General features: G+C 37.0%; 1 protein-coding gene across 2 annotated transcripts in view; it reads left to right on the top strand.

Annotated features, from left to right (window-relative positions):
* Window positions 1–525: 525 nt before the first annotated feature.
* LOC117291367 (USP6 N-terminal-like protein) overlaps window positions 526–17,661 on the top strand; it is a 53,088-nt gene continuing 35,952 nt past the window's right edge. Inside the window, exons 1-3 of one of the 2 annotated variants that reach the window (XM_033773017.1) lie at window positions 526–575; window positions 1,519–1,678; window positions 9,379–9,452. In XM_033773017.1, the coding sequence (XP_033628908.1) occupies window positions 1,675–1,678; window positions 9,379–9,452 (78 nt within the window). In that variant the 5' untranslated portion in view covers window positions 526–575; window positions 1,519–1,674. Of the gene's footprint in view, window positions 590–1,518; window positions 1,679–9,378; window positions 9,453–17,661 lie in introns of both variants that reach the window. The other variant, XM_033773016.1, reaches the window with a different exon arrangement.

Below are 17,661 nucleotides of genomic sequence, written 5' to 3'. Positions count from 1 at the left end.
CTTGCTTGCTGAGAGGATCAAAATGATAAACAATTCTGAAAACTTTAGTTTAGTGCTTTACTAGATAGACAACTTTTGGTCCAAATTGTCTGCAAATATTCCAGATACTTTTATGTTACGTGAACCACAGTTGGGGTGGGGGAAAGCTTTGGGGGTAAAATGGCTCTTCGTCTGAAATTGAGAATAAACAGGAGAGCACTAATCATTTTGTACGATTTAAAGTAATTGCCCTTTTCATGCTCCAACGCTCCAACCATGGAGGAATAAATTAATTTATTCCTCCATGCTCCAACCAACAAAAATCAAACTAGTTATAACCATGCAGCAAAAAAACGCAGAGTATGGGCAAAATAAAGGCTGGTATACATACAATGCTGAGTATCAGCAGAGACAAAAATAATCAATCCCGCGGCCGCACACTCTGGACCCCGCGCGGCGGCCTCCTTTTAAAAGGGCGCCCTCTTTTGACACCGCACTTGTTACACACATGCATGAAATTCAATCACGTGATCAAACCAGGAAAATGTTCAAGATGGCGGACAATACTTGACATGTCAAAGGAAAACCACGGAACTGTACGTGAAATAAAGTGAGATTTATTCGTTTTGCTTATCTAAAACTGATGTTAATTTTGAATTTAGAGAATATTGTGGATGTGTGTGCGTCATGGTGAATTGCAGTGTTTTCGTCTAGAGGAATTATAGGTTAATATTAAATTTGTGGTTGAATTGAACGATGCACCAGCAGATATTATTTAATGTTGTTTATTTTATTCCCCCTCCTCTTTTTACCGGGATTTTCAACATTTATGCCATAATTTTGTCTTGATAATAATGATAGACTCACCACAGTGTCACTTCTGTAGATATACAAACCATAAGCACAGCGTTCATTTTTACAGGACTTTGATTGAGTTGAGGTTGAATTTTACACACAAAAAATTGGGGCTAAAGAAAAAGATGCAGAATTTACTGCCGATTTTCATTAACCAATTAGGCCTAATTATGATGATTTTGGTCAGGACTTGTATGATGGGTATGTTGTCTTCACCACTAGCTTACTTCAAGTTCAAAATGCTGTTACCTTCCTTGTCTCTGCATATATTGTAGACTAGAGTTTGTGTCATCTTTTATTAGTTAGCACTGACAACTGAGTCAGTCAGTGTGTGACTCGTACGTGAGTCCTGACTCATGAGTGATCCGAGACTGACTCAGTGACTGTGTGTAGTAAAGGTGTAATTTCATGTGAGTGATTGGTGTGTAAATAATAAATTGCCTTAAAACTTATATCATCATCAAGCTTGCTACCAATGTAAACTTAAAACAACTTTAATTAAAAACAGAATGTTTGTACACACGCCCACTTGTACCATTCTTACTTACATAAATTGTTTGTTTTTCTTACTTTAGGTTAGAAATATCATTTTGAAGGTTGTTTTCGTACGGAAGTTTATCTCTCTCCATGTCCTACACATAAACGGATGAATATTAAATTTGTACCATTTTTCTTTCTGTACAGTTTCTCCAGTACACATTATCCAGTCTGCAATTTTACTTCTACTTTCAATAACAAGATGGTGAAATAGGAAAGTAGATTCTGCGAACGTTCACTTGCTTTACTTTCGTTATGAGGATTGATAAGCTTCGTTAGTTGGAGGGCATTACTGTAGCCGTCATGTGTGAGTATTATAATCGTGTAAGACCAGAAATCCATGTGTTGGTCAAATGTTGTCTCTTTTTGCCGATAAAGTTTAATTAACGTGTCAAACGTGGTGTCTTTGTGACTCTTCTTGTTAATGATTGTCCGATTGTACTGTATTTTGTGATAAAGGGCAGTGTCGAGTGGTGTTTGAGCACTAAACGACATGTGGGTCTGACACCAAAATTAGGCCTACACGTGTAGGAACTTGAAACACTGTGGACTTTGTGGACATATGTCCACACAGTGTTTTTTACTGTTGTAATGAAGTTAAACATTTTAGGCAGATTTTTAATATTTTCGAATTATGCGACCGTTTAATGTGGGACCTTGTCAGGGTTTACAAGATGGATGCTGTGGCATACACTGGGCAAACTCCTTCACTTAGCAATAAGTGTAACTGGCTTTATCGTAATTAAACAAATGAACACATGGGACCTATGGCTTTATATCCTATACGAACGAAGAAGCATGGTTAATAGGACTTGAACCCACACTATGCCGATCAAAAAAGCTAAAGCAGTTCAGTCATGGAACAGTCTTTCAGAGGTTGTTAAAACAGGCTGGGGTTCAGAACGATTCCAAACCTGGATGAAAACATACAACCGCATATCAGTTCGTGCTGCGCGACGTCAACGGTGTTTTCGTTAGCACGTTTTTGTAAATAATCAGCTGCACTTTCATACATGTACCTTGCATTCGTTCATCCTCTTTCAGAAAAGGTATGTGAAATACGAAAAAAAAAACAGAATCCCCCCCCCCCTGCAGTATGATCAGAAGCCCTAAAAAATGCTGTAAGAAAATTTGCAGCCCGATCTATAGGCACCTTGGAGTTTTTCTTACACAAACAGACACGCTACTTGCATTGTATAATATTAGATTATTATTAAAGCCAGTGTATTTGATCACTCGGCCACGCCATGACTATATTAAAGACACTGGACACTATTGGTTATTGTCAAAGACCAGTCTTCTCACTTGGTGTATCTCAACATTATGTATAAAATAACAAACCTGTGAAAATTTGAGTTCAATTGGTCGTCAAAGTCCAGAGATAACTATGAAGAAAAAAAACATCCTTGTCACACAAAGTTGTGTGCTTTCAGATGCTTGATTTTGAGACCTCAAAATCTAAATCTTTCTCGAAAACTACGTCACTTCAGAGGGCGCTGTTTCTCACAAGCCGTTTCTCACAATATTTTTTACTATCAACCTCTCCCCATTACTTGTTACCAAGTAATGTGTTATGCTAATAATTATTTTGACTAACTACCAATAGTGTCCACTGCCTTTTAAATGAAGCATTTTGACCTACCAGTGCATGTGTCAGGATTTTATGCAAAAACTGGGCTTTTGTTTAAAGTATTAAATACAAAAAACATGACACAAACACAACACTGTGTTGTTTGTTTACAGTGTTAAGTACACATTCTCTTCCTGGGGCACTCCCAGTAAGAGATAAGGTCCTTATAATTCCATACTGATCAGTTTCTTTTTGGGGTAGTATCCATGAGCTCTATGGTTCAAGTAAAGCAAGGAAGAAATGAATGACACTAGGTGTGGTTGCATTATAAATTGGAGGAATAGCGTATGTACATTTGCAGTATTTGCCAAATTGCTCTATGGTTCTACAGAAGAAAGGGTCAGTCATTTTCAAAAGTCATTGATACCTAAACAATGTGACTTTTGGCTTTGGGCCGGTAAACTTATGGGACAAGTGTTTCTGAATAAAAAATACCTTGACGCCTCATCTTAATTTTAAAGCAAAATCCTAAAAATGTTGACTTTTGAGTCTATTAAATTCTAGTTCTGTTGAGTATGAAAGTTTTACACACATGTAAGGTCAAATAAATATAGTTGAATTGTGTCAACAAACTGCGCTCTTGCCCTGCGGATTTTTTACCCAACCAAATTTTATCCCTGATGAACACATTGCAATAAATTTGTATTACGTATTATGTCAAATTAATGGAACATTTCTGCCCTTTGTTCATAAAAGCTGTTACGAGTGCAGAAGTTCTGATTTGCAAATTTTTGGCTAAGCATGATATTTTCAGTAACAGTCTTAGCATTGTAACTGTATGGTGTTTTAGCTGGTAATCTATTTTGTGTTAAGCAAATTTTGTTTTGCTAAGCGAGTTGTTGCTTACACAGGCGTTATATGAAATTGGCCCCTGAAGTGTTATGTTTGCCACGTCCTTTACTCCGGTTTGTCCAGTGGGAAATGGCCATTGGACAAGTACAACTGTACATGGCACTAGAAACGTCCAAAGTGGACATGGTTGAGTTAACATTGAAACTGAAGAAGCTTTGATGTGTGATGATTCATAATCATATCCTGTCTATATTTCCTGCTATACAGTGAGTTCAAGTTCACAGTATCACAAACAAATATGTAGAGAATGCTCGTTGTTCCAGTGTACAATACGTAATAACATACAATAGTTATAAACATTTTGGGACGATAAGTTGGGCCCATTTTCATGCCAATGCTAAAAGCACACAACTCGGCGTTTACAGCAGCCTGTACTTGTTAAGCACATAATCTGCGGGCTATAGTATAAGCGCAGAATTTGGTGGTAAGCAGTGATATGAAAAAGGGGCCTTCAAGATTAAGCTTGCCCTGTCCTGTCGCTTTAAAAACATGCTCTTTTGTTTGTATACGTACAATAATAATATTGAAGAAATGTGAAATAGACTTAAACATGTGTAGGCATTCTGTAAGTTTGTCATTTTCATTTACAATGTACACTGTTTATTTTAAATTGACAAATTGTAATAAGGTGTGTAGGGGGTGGCATCAATATTTGTATGCGTGCACCTCTGTAGCTGTGTACACTGAATGATTAAAAGAAATAAGTTTACATTACTATGCTGTATTACATGTAATGTATGTGTACATCGGTTTTAGGAATGATCTGTGAATCATTCACCAATGTGCGTCTATTGTTTACACCCATCAGTTATAATGTATGGGTTATGAGTTTGCCAATTTGCTAAATGTACATGTATGATGTTGGTTATTCATTCAATTCTTAAGTTCATGAACTAATAAGAATACCAAAACCACACCGCATGTTGCACATTAGCACGGTAAATGCACTCATGTACAGTATTGAGGTACATTAATTGTAATAATGTATTCTATACGTTAAAAAAATGTGCAGTTAAAATGTTTTTTTACACTTGCAACGTGGCAATGTAACTTACGATATAATGTAGCTTGTCTTTTTTAATGTGAATAAAATACATCCACTACATGTAATTAATCATAATCCTTGAAGCGTGACATACAGTACATGATGTGTAGAACTGTGAAAATGAAATGCATTTAATTCATTCAAGCTGTTTGGTCATGCTGTGAATCTTATTGCAAATTGTAAGCAACTACAGGTGGACGTATTGTACATTGTATTGTATACGTATGCACACGTGTGTACAATTGTGTATATTGTGGTTGATTTCAGTATCTGAAAGCCCATTGATCCTAAAATACCAGCACCAATCCTCTAGAGAATTTTTTCGGTCGGAAATACATTTTGCACTGTCAAAGTTGAGGAAATACATTACATGTGTAGAATGCCATATCACCCTGATGATTGATGTTGCTTACATTACACAATACTGTAGCAATGAATGCATTTAGTGAACTATAGTATTATAATAAAAAAGTAATATTGGAAATCAGATGATGTTATTTCTTATTTTACAATGCGGGCGTATATGTCCATTGCATTCTTTCTGTTTCAGCAAAAAAAAAAACCATAAATATCATTGTGGTCATAGCTGTTGTGAATATTGGTTATGATGGCTGCAGGCGCAACCGAAACAACACTCACTGTGAATTATAAACTAAACACAATGTACTTTGGCTGGGTTAAAGAGTACTTTAGCTCTTAGTTCCTTTACGCCCAACAACAGGAGTCATTCTTGAATCTGAAATAGGAAATGAACTCAAAACAATTAGTACTACTGCGTTGTCATTTTAATTGATGTAGCACAAGAGGGAATATGGTGTTAACTGAGCTCTGAAGAACAAGCTTAGTTTTGAGGGAGATTTTGAAAATGAAAACTTTTCTCACTGTTGCTGACAGAGGTATGTGTTGTAAACTGTACTGGTTATTAAACAGGTACTACAAATGTACAATGTATACGTCACACAAAGTTTTAAGAATGGCAGCCATCTTGAAAGTAAAAAAAAAAAAAATCAAGCCCATCCCGCTTCCTTTATTCAGGAATTTGGGCGCCAAACAAGTTTACTTTTTGACTTGGCCTAATGCTTTAATGAGATTTTGTCATTTTCTTTGGGGGCATCAGTGGCACCAACGTGCACCCCTCATTCCACGGCTAACACATGATGTGCACTGAGTATTTGCGAAGTAGTCTACATGTATGAACCTCAAACCTGAAGTTGGTGTTAGAGGGTCTCTACATGTACTTTTTGTAGGACAAAAATCACAATGTCTACAGATTTACACTAAACTCACACAGTTTGAAGATAATGATAGTAGAAAGCTTCCCTGAAAAAATAACTTGCTGGGGTGCTGTAATTTTAGCATGTAAAAACGTATTTTACTCATTTCTCAAAAACTACAGCACCTCAGCAACTAATATTTTAAGGTACACGTTTGTACTATCATTATCTTCAAACGGTGTAAGTTTTTATGTAAATCATTGGACCAATGTGTTTTGTGTTACAAAAAGTACCCAAATCCTTTCAAGTTATTTCTAGAGAAAATAGGAAAAGAAACTGTTTGTAGTTTAAAGAAAGTTCAGCTATTCTGCTTTTCAAATTGAACTAAGCAATTTGTGTATTAGAGGTTGTTTCATAAACTTGTTTGTGAAAAACCTACGTGTACAAAGACACATGTGGGAACACAATTGTTGCACGCTGTGAATCCAGGGCTAATATTGTACAAGACAGCTGGAAATGGCCAACATGATCAAGGTAATGTACCCTGTGGGGGTACATCACTCATGTTCCCCAGAGTAATCTTCATGCGTCTTTGTATTACATTGCAGGAGTCATTGGGTCTCGACCAATACAAATTCACAATTTGTATTACTGTGGTACATGTTATGTAGGCCTACAGACTTTACAATGTGTTTTCACTTGATACAGTGGGTGCGTTCGTTTAGCATTCCTGGGTCGACCCCGATGTGTGGCGTTTTTTTTTTCCCAGGACAAGTGTGTGCAGATAATTACCCACGTTCATCCTGGTAAAAAAAAAAACGCCACGCACCGGGGTCGACCTAGGGAAGCTAAACGAACGCACCCAGTACAGTACATTGAGAGGTTACATGTTGGCCTACATGTATACAATGTCGCGTCATATATTGTTGGCTTTATCATGTTCGTCATATATTGTTGGCTTTATCATGTTCACTTACATACATGTAATTAGTAGAACTACATGTACATTAATAATTTGGGTTTTTCAAACAAAATTGATGAGCATGTAATTTCTATAGACCTTATTCACGGTGCAACCATCTTGTATTTCTCTTTGTGCTATTGATACCAATGTTATCAAACCGAGGCTGGAAGAACAAAATAGTCTGGTTCCTAATTGCAAAATGACTATTAGCATTTTTTATGTTATTCGATACAAGGAACATGACCAAGATGGAGGCAACATGAAAGGACTGACCATTAAAGCTTTTCCTTTTAAAGTATTTTGGAACTTATATGATGCAACATCTCTGAATCTGCATCCATACAGTAGTCATCAAAGCATCTTAATGGAAACCCCACACGAGTTTTGATATGTAAAGAAGGCAATGAGCCATTTTGAGATACAGTATGGTGGACACAATACTACAACACTATTAGGTTTGGGTTCATTTGTCTCTATACACCAAAACCAAACATTGAACTCCTATAGTGTCCACAAGGTCTCAAAAAGGCTAAATGAAGAGGTTTCAGTTTATAGACTTAATGGGAGGAAAACCCCTAAATAGTAAAACCCCAATCCACACGCAAGGCTCCGGTTCGGGTAGCGAATCTGGGTCCACAGAGGTGAAAGGCAGGGATAGAAACGACCGAGCCAACCTGACTGCATTTGTACAGTATGACTGCAGTCTGTGTACAAAACATGCAACGGGTCTCCACTATTAGGTACTTGTAGAGACAAGAAATGTTGCAATAACAAGTAGTACTGACACAGTAAAAAGAGAAACCCCAGCAGAGTAGCATCCAGTGGTTTAGTATGCGTGTCGGCAACGACTACGGCCCTATAAATTGTAGTAAAAACACTTGACACTTCATCAAGAGTGTTCCCCATCGCCGTTTTACAGTGGATCAGTGTTGAGGTACATGTACAATGTACATGTAGTGCAGGCGATGTGTTTGGCTAGCCCTCTGGGCTTTAATGGAGTCTAGTTTACTCTTAAAAGATGTACTCGTCATTATTTAAACTCATGGGATTGAATATTAAGTAGTAAACTATTACCGTACAGGTGTGTTAATTTACATTATGTGTACGTGTTATTTATTTAAAAAAATTGATAAATTTCAATTATCTAATTCTGAAAAATAAACTGTTTAGAATACTCTGTAGATTACACAGTGGGGCTTTTAAAATCAAGATAACCACCAAGTAGAGAACATTCCAAAGACGTTGTTTCCATTCTACATGCTTTGGCCAAACTTCAACAATTTGGTTCCAGGAATGCCCCACAGTGTTTGGCTGGAATTTTATGTGTCTGTTGTGCGATTCTGAGTAGAATGCATTAATGCTGTACCAGTATACAAAGGGCCCTATTTCGGAAAGCTGTTTGAGCACAAAAGCTACATTTTAAATATAGCTGGTTTAAACCGAACATATTTATGCTTAACATTATAAGGCTTCCAGCCAAAATGCAATGTTTCATAGTGGTTCAATTTGTAAGTGGTAATCAGCCCATTTCAGCTAAGCAGAAAGTCCTATTTCAGAAAGCTGTTTGAGCACAAAAGCTACATTTTAAATGTAGCTGGTTTAAACCGAACATAATTATGCTTTCAGTATAAGGCTACAGCCAAAATGCCATGTTTCATGGTTCAATTTGTAAGTGGTATCCTGCCCATTTCAGCTAAGCAGAAAGTTGCTACGCAGTAATTACAGCTCTATAAAACTGAACCAAGGCAACTAAGCATTCATGCATGTTGGCCTACATGTACTCCCATTATTTGTATTACATAATCCAATAAACAATAAATAAACACGCTCTGTGGAGTATACATGTGAGATCATAGAGCAAGGGTGAGATGGATGACAGATCACGCTCAATGGTGACGGATGCACTGATTCCTGGACTTGCAGACTAGAATTTTTGTTACTTGGTTTTTAATACTGAATATACTGAACAAACTATGTAAATAAAACCAAAGTATGTCCAATGTTTAATGTTTTTCTTTGATTTTTGTGTGTTGAACAGTGAACAAAATAATGGTTGTTGAAAATCATAAAGGGGTGTCAAAAAACTTTTTAAAAAGCAGCCATCTTGTAATCCATGTCGGTCTGAGTAATTTCAAAGTGAACATGTTAAATGTAACATATTTTTTCTATTGTGTGTTGAGCATCGGAAAAACGTGGTTGTTAAAAATGTTTGAAAGAATGGCAGCCGTCTTGTATTTTGTATGAGTAGTAACAAAGGTTGTCAGAAATTTGAACTTTTGTTGCTTTTATTTTTTTTCTCCAGCTGAAATGCAAGATATCTTAGCTATGGAGAGAACCAACAAGGAGAGGACTGATATAGTGCATAGATATGACAGGGTATGTATAGTTTTCGTACATTTTACCCCCGACAGTCGCACATTTTTTAAAATCCAATTGCCAAAGTGAAGGATTCAGAAGGACTTAGACCAGTAGACCTGGATATCAATGGGAGACTTAACATTCTACTGCTTCCAGCGTCTCAAAAGTCTCCTATTGCTTATCTCTGGGTCAGGCATTCAAATCTTAAGTGTGAAGTTACTTAGTAGGAGGAGAAGAGGATACGGGAGGATTGAGGCCACATGCGAGCATAATGAAAGACATGTCTTTCTGTCTGTCCGTTATTAAGGGTTACAGACTTCAAGGCCTGAAAACTAGGGGCTTTTTCAAAACCTGGACATAAGTCCCGTTAATACATTTGTACTTCTTGCAAATTCGATACCAAATTCGACGTCACACTGCTGTTTTCGCAGGCAATGTTTCGCAGGATTTCTGCAGAGGGCAACTTAAGCGAATAGTTTGTTGCGAATTTGTGACGTAAACAAATTTGTATCGCATTATGCATTCGCAGGAAGTAATGAACTGGTTTTTTTAGGCTTCAGGCTCAGTAAGATGATGAAGCTCACTGCTCCAAAATTAATGAGTGCCCAAGCCATGCCCAAGCTGGAGCCATAGTTGGAGCTGACGGGATGGATGAAGCCCTAGGGTAGTGATGGCTATGGGTTCATTAGCAATAGGAATGTCCATGTATGATTCATGTACACTATGTATCTTGAATACATGAATGCAAAAAGGAACTCCTTGATTTTTGGAAATTTAATGGATCTGTTTATTGTTTACATTGATTGTGAAAATCACAGACTGGAACCCAGTTTGTGATGCATTAATAACTTGTGGAAGTACAAGTACATTGCATGTGTACAGCCCAATCCTGACTCCAAACAACAAAGGTTTCCAGCTGTGTTAAAATTCTGATTTAACCAACGGTCAAGGGCATGATTCTATAGTTTTAAAGGCCCAGTCATCAGAGTATTAAGGTTCGAATCCTGATCGAGACACTGTGTTTTTAAGGAAGAAGCCCATAAATTGCCTATCTTAAAGGCACTGGACACCTTTGGTAATTGTCAAAGACCAGTATTTTCACTTGTTGTATCTCAACATGTATGCATGAAGTAACAAATGTGTGAAAAAGTGGACTCAATTGGTTATTGAAGTTGCAAGAGAATAATGGAAGAAAAAACACCTTTTGTTTTTTTGTACGAATTTGTGTGCTTTCAGATGTCTAAAAAAGTCCTGAAGTCTTTTTATATTTGTGCCTCCTTTAAATGTGGGCCATTTTTATTTTTCATTCTAAAATTTACAAGGTACATGTAGTCAATAACTTACATTGTAGTATTCACCATTTGCATTGTTGTTAATATAGCCCACCTGTGCTACATTTAACAAGAGGTGTACTGTGTAATGACAGCCCCGTTATGAAATGAAAACAAAATGTAGAGTAATCAAATTTGTTTGACGGCTAAATTGTTTGTGAAACGAGGCCGATATTATACATGTATTGCATTCATTTTGATGCTTCCCTTGAAATAGGGCCTTTTTCAATAATTTTTACACGCACATGTACATGTACTAGAGACGTGCAAGTATTCAGAAACGCTTTATTTAAAGGGAAGCAATGTCAAGGTAGAGATCGGCCAATTGGAATCATCTGCCAAACACAAGTAGTCTGTTGTTCATTATCTGATATATTTCCTATTTAAAAATCTGATTACGAAATCTACTCAGGAAAAAAATCAGTCAAATTATCTTTTTAGATAAAAAAAAAAAGATTTTATGGGTACCAATACATCGGTATGTGCATTGGTCTGGCCAACACAATAAATTGTCTTACACATGTACATTGGACACTTACTTCTTTATTTTTTCTAAGGGCCTGATCGAACAGTTTTACAGTACATGTATGTATTGTGTAGGCCTACTACAAAATTGATAGTACATTTGTACATACTGTGCACTCATGGTAGTATAGAGAAATGGACACCGATGCTATTGGGAATTGGTTCATGGGGTAGCAGGAATTAATTAGCAATGTGGTGTTCGTTAAGGACTTGACAAGGAAATAATTGATTATACCATGGAGTGCAGACATCACATCTTTATTTATTTCAACTGTACATAACGATGTTGTTACAAGTAATATCCCTGGTAGTGTACTTGGTTGTTCCATGGTTACACAGTCTCATGCAAGATGAACACCATACACGCACGCATGTTGTTCAACCATGGGAAAGCTTCAACCATGCATACATGTTGTTTAATCATCATGCATCATATTTTTTTGGAACGCAAAAGCATGGAAATAAAACACTGATCTTTCATTTTTTTCTTTTCTTCAGAAGTAAAGCACCCTTGCTCTCTCGTTAAAATAAACGCAATCTGTAAAGTCACTCAATATTATTTACAGTGCGTGGCCCAATAAAATAAAAATATGTAGTAACAGTAGAATATTATGTGCACATTATGTGTAGGCGACATCATCACAAGCTTCAACAGTTTTTATTGCATTCCCATAAACTAATCCATTCCATTAAAAAGTTTGAGTTTTTGAAGTTTAAAAATTAGGAAAATAAATACAATACTATAAAGCTGAAAGATTGGCTAAAATGTAAACATTTGGATATGATTGACTCCTGGAAAGTTGGGAATGAGTTTGTTTTAAAATGTTGGGGAATATTTTGGAGCGTAGTGCACTGGGGTGTGTACAGGATTTGTTGTACAATGAAATGAATTGAACAATGTACAAATTATGTACTATTTACAATTTTCTAGGTAGTCTAGGTGCTATCATGGTCGTATTGCTTGCATACAATGTACACATGTGTATAGGCCTACGCACATGGTATATTTACGAACCCCACGTTATTCTGGAAAAAGATCTCAAGCCCAGATTAATTAATTTACAATGTACATACTTGTAAAGTACATTGTACGTGTAAGTATATTAATCAAAGTGAATTTTCTTGTGTACAATGTGAAAACAGCAATATGAATTTGTGTCACAAAATGTGTTTCACCAGCTAAAGTGTCGTGGTGTGTACACATTTGGGTGACTGGTTTCCTGCTTATTTTTGCTCTGCTTATTTTGCTGGTCTTGAACAATGTAAAGTAAACAGGCAAGAAAATGATTCACTGGGTCTTGACTCTGCCACTTTATGCATTGCTGTCAATGTACATCTATTTATGTGATTGCTCGGGCATACTCGTATCCATAATTGGAATTAATAACGTGTAGATTGAATCATTATTCACAGCATTGTGCTTTTGTGCTTGAGAGAGGACAAGGAAATTGAAGGCTAGAATAGAAAATGAAAAGGACCCAAGACTGGTTGTGCGTTTTCTATTGAATTACATTGTTGTGCATTCAACATCTGTCAGTTCATAATAGCATTGAATCAATGCGTTGTACTGTACGGAACCCCTTAGAGTACATTGTACATGTACAGTATGGTGAAACATGCACTGTGTTCTCACAACAGATGTATTCTTGCTTGTTGTAACATTACAAAGATCATGATAAATGTTTATACTGGTCAGGTTTTAATTGAATTCAATTTCCCTCAATCGAATCTGCTCTGAGTGGGTGAAACATGCACTGTACTCACAATGTCTTCTTGATAGTAACATTACAATCCGGATCCGGCCTTATTTCACGTAACGCTAGGATTAATCCTATCTCGAGTTAGGACGAGTAACCCATCCTAACTTTGAATGGGTTCAATGTGTCCTAGCGTCTATTGCTACAGAACTTAACTTGTCCTATGTAAGTCCTGAGATTGATCCTAAGTTAGAAAGAGTTTGGTAAAATCGGCGAGTGATACATTGTACTTCACAAAATCAATACAAGCAATTGCCTCTGTGGCCCTTGGTGCCATTGAAATGCTCTAGTAGAAATGTAAAATTTTCTAATGGGGTGCCCTTTACCACGGACAAAATGCATTGGTGCCCTTGCCCTTTTCAAAAACCAAGCATACAGGCCTAGTATAGTACATTGTACATTTCACTGAGCCAAGACGTATGTGAACTTCATTCCAACTGAATGCCGTAAACTGATATCCACTGAACAGCCTTCTCTCTCCCCTCTTCCACATTGCAGTTGGTTTTTTTCTCGTCTTGGAAAGCCCTTTGAATTGATTTTTGTCACCTGGTAGATTTACCCAATTAGATTAGCTCATACACATCGCAATTTGCCACGGGTGATACCAAATTTGAAGATATGAGAAGGCTAGAAGTTCTTGACACGACATTGGTACATGTTGTACGTGATCCGTGGGGAGAGATAGGTGTGGACTGCTGGGCTACATGAACCAGAGTTCTGACCACAAACCCATACTAAATTTTGATTATTATTATTTTTGCACACTTGTGCACGGTCAATACTTACGAGTAATATTTTTTTATATTATTATTAATTGGTTTATTGTTAAAAACACATTGCAGCCAAAGGCTGAATTACATGTAAATTTATAGAAGAAAAATACAATATTAAAACTCAGGCAGTTTGAGGCAAAATTTTACAAGAAAGCACTCTTAGACTAACAGTCCTTAAAAGAATAATAATAATAAAACATATCCACCCTGCTGGGTGTTCAAGGCGCAAGAAAAACCACAGCAATTGCTGTACATGTAGGTGCCATGCTTTATTTTGAGGCCTGAACTTGTAGCAGTCCTAGTATACGTATGTACTTTATTCTTGTAACGGCAAAGCATAATATATTTTTTCGCTGTAAATTTCTACAGAAATATTTCTAGGACACCAAGGCAATGACCAGGCTTGTTGTAGAATGTATCGTCAAGTCTCAAATATTTTTTTTCAGCGGCCTGGTGAAGAAAATCAGACAATATTTTTTTTCACAAATAGAGAAATCCTGCTCATTGGTCTACTTCTCTAGTGCTTCGGATACTGTTTCCAAATGCTCATTGGAATCTATAACCCCTGGGATTACCAAACGGTAGAAATGACATCATGTACCTTCAGAGATACCAACATACATGATTTGGGCATAGCAAATACGATTTCGAGCCGTGACTATGATGCTACGTTAATACTCAATAAAACACGCTAAACAAGCCGCCCAATATAATTTTTATTAAATCGTACAATACATGCAAACAACTAATGAACTATTAAGTGGAAATAAAAATTAAGAAAAATATCAAAACAATTGTAACAGAAAAGAAAAAAAAACACTTTTAATTTTAGAACGCAGTGTTGAATAATTGCGGCGAATTCACTCGAACAATGTACGTGTCTCGACGTAATGATTGTTGCGTGCCCTCCCCCGCTGGCTGGCCGGCTGAGTGTGCATTTTTTACGCTAGTGCATTTCTGCAAGATCGTACCCATTGATCTCTATTACACGATGGGGAATAGTGCACACGTGCGTGGGGAATGAGGTTGTGTGTGAGCTAACGTGTCACAGTAACCTCATTCCTCATGTATCCACTATTATTGTGCACACGCTGTCTGTACATGTACTTCATCGAAGCTTGGCAAAAAAAGTTCGAAATAATGGCGACAAAAAAAGGAGACCTTCTGAACAAAAATACCTTCAACTGAGTGGCCTGTGAGGTCTAAGCTAGACAGTTTCCATGTTTTCCTACCAGTAATTGTAGCGCCAATGTCCAGACAATGCCCAAAATACGGACACATATTTTTTTCCCAAAATCCGGACACGTTTTTTTTTTTTTTCTCTCTCTTCCAATAGCTTTGTTGTTGCATTTCTGATCATTAAAACAAAAACATTTAAGTAAGGCCACCCTTTTTTATGTTACATTTAAGTAAGGCCACCCTTAAAGTCAGGAAAATCAGGGTTTTTTCAAGTTTTTTTTCACTGGCCAGTATAAACATTTGTAGCTGTTCTGTTGATGCATACAGGTAATTGTTATTTCACAACAATGCCTGAAAATTAGCTAATTAGCATTGTAGAGAGTAATAGAAAGATCGGTTTAGGGAGCCCAAGCTGCGCTCGCCCTTAACACTTGGGAGATGCTACTCTTTTTTAAAATTCAATGTTGGCATCTCTGTACCTTTGAATTTGTATCCAAGTTTCAGACTTTTTTTAAGTAATGACTCTCACCCCTGTTTTTTTTATATAAAAGCAATTTTCTGATATCTGTAGAAATGCAACATGAGTATTGCCAATCGTGGTTTTGACACACCACGTTAACCTACAAAAGATGTACCAACATGTACGTGTATCTCATACCCATACCCATCTCTGTATTTTCTTCAATTATTCAACGAAGGTCTCTACTGTTTACATTCACACTTAGTGAGCGTCTCAATAGTCGGAACAATAGGAATGATCTAATTGGATTGGGTAACTAGATTCCATCAATTGCTCATGGACCGTTGCGTTGGACTGCCGGAAGGTACCATTGGAACGTTCAAGATACTATTATTGCGTGTTTTTATTCATGTAAGATTGCTCCTGTACTTCGGCACAATGATGTGGTCCAGGGAACATTGTGGCGGTCCAATGAGAAATGTTCTTTTGCCCCATAGAGCGTGTCCGTTTTTTAGATGCTCCGTTATATGTACAAGTGTAGTACATGTACAATGTGCAATTAAAAATGATGTGTTAAGTATTCAGCTGTGTCTATAAATCTTTTCAATGTTGATCCGATTTCATGTTTTTTTATCGGCAGTGGATAAAATTTGTTGGTTTCAAGTGGCACTTTGAGAGGGCTAGGGGTGCCCGTGGGTGAGCTTACATAATTACTTGAGACTGGCCAAGTATCTCTTATCTGTGACATGCCTGAACTTCCAACCAAATCCATGCATTCAGAGAAACTATTGAATGCACATTGGTCAGTATTGGGCTGTGAAGAGTTTGCAGTGTTTTGTATTCAAGTAGAGTACTTTCGTTTTCTTGAAGGGGAAAAATCACTAGCTGAAAATTTGAAAATGAAATTGGGAAGTTTCCCGTAGGTGGGCTTTGCCATTGATGGTGTTTCCACTCCGTCTAGAATTTCATTTCTGAAGGAGGGGAAAGGTTACTCTTTTCTTGGGTGAATGGCATTTTGAAAAACATTAATAATTTTTGTATACATACAGAATTTCTGTAGTTCGTATAAACATGTACATGTATGTCTATGGGAACCATTTTAGAAGGCACTAAACACAAGACTTTGTGACAGTATGAAATTGTATTCTGGCATCCGCTACGAGGGCATTTTGCACTGCTATGCTTGGTGTGGTCTTACACGTACGAGAGACAATGAAAAAAGGACGAGACAAAAGTGTACAGTGAATGGAATCAAAATTCACAAATTACAAATTTATCAATTATCAAATGACAAATTGGGTCTACTTGGGTGTTACGTTTATAATATCAAGCACTTTGCTTGTTTTATTTTTGTCAAACACACATTGTATGCGATGTACATATGTGTACATACTTTACACAAGACTTAACAGCTTAACTTTACATGTCAATTTTTGCTGAAAACTCTACAATTTCTTTACCGTATTCACAAGCAATAATGCAAAGTGTATACATGTAAGCCTACATGTACTCTAGTGCTCCCCCAAACAAAAAATTATTATAATAAATCAAAATCCAAACTAAAATAGGAACAGGTTTCAAAATTATTTCAATTGTGTTTGTTCAGATGAATTTAAGTCAGGCTGCGCAATCTCTCTTGTTCATATGAAAATAGACAGACATTATATCTGCCCTTGTATGCAAACCCTTCTGTTGATGGTGAATTTGACCCACAAATCTTTATCTTCAGAGATCTTGGTTTGAGAAATTGCGAGACAATCTTAAAGGACAGTCCAAATGAGATGTTCCAATCTTACCACAGACGACAGTGTGCCAGTGATCAACAAACAGTTTCAATCTTTCTAGCAATGTGGGAAACTTCTCCTGCAGTCGCAACGGCTACCAATATCATCTTGATCAACCTACTCAAATGGGCCAAATTCATTTTGCACAAAAAAGTAGCTAAGCATAAGATAATTACTCTTACCAGAATTAAGGTTACCCGCCAAACTACCATGTCAAAAGGAACAATTTTGCACTCTCGGTGTTTTCCCAGGGCCCAATTTTATATCGCTCAGGGTTAGAAATTAGCGGTCGCCCGCTCGTCAAATGCGAGTGAAAATAGTGGCGGCCGAGTCAAAACCCTTTCTCACTAGCTCGCCGGGCAAGTCAAATAATTTTTCCTTGTCATACTATAAATGATGGTACAGTGGCAAAATCCCA

Source organism: Asterias rubens, chromosome 6 (assembly GCF_902459465.1).
Source record: "Asterias rubens chromosome 6, eAstRub1.3, whole genome shotgun sequence".
NCBI classification, from domain to species: Eukaryota; Metazoa; Echinodermata; class Asteroidea; order Forcipulatida; family Asteriidae; genus Asterias; species Asterias rubens.
The sequence above is the reverse complement of the archived record's forward strand: the minus strand, read 5'-3'. Positions and strand labels throughout refer to the sequence as shown.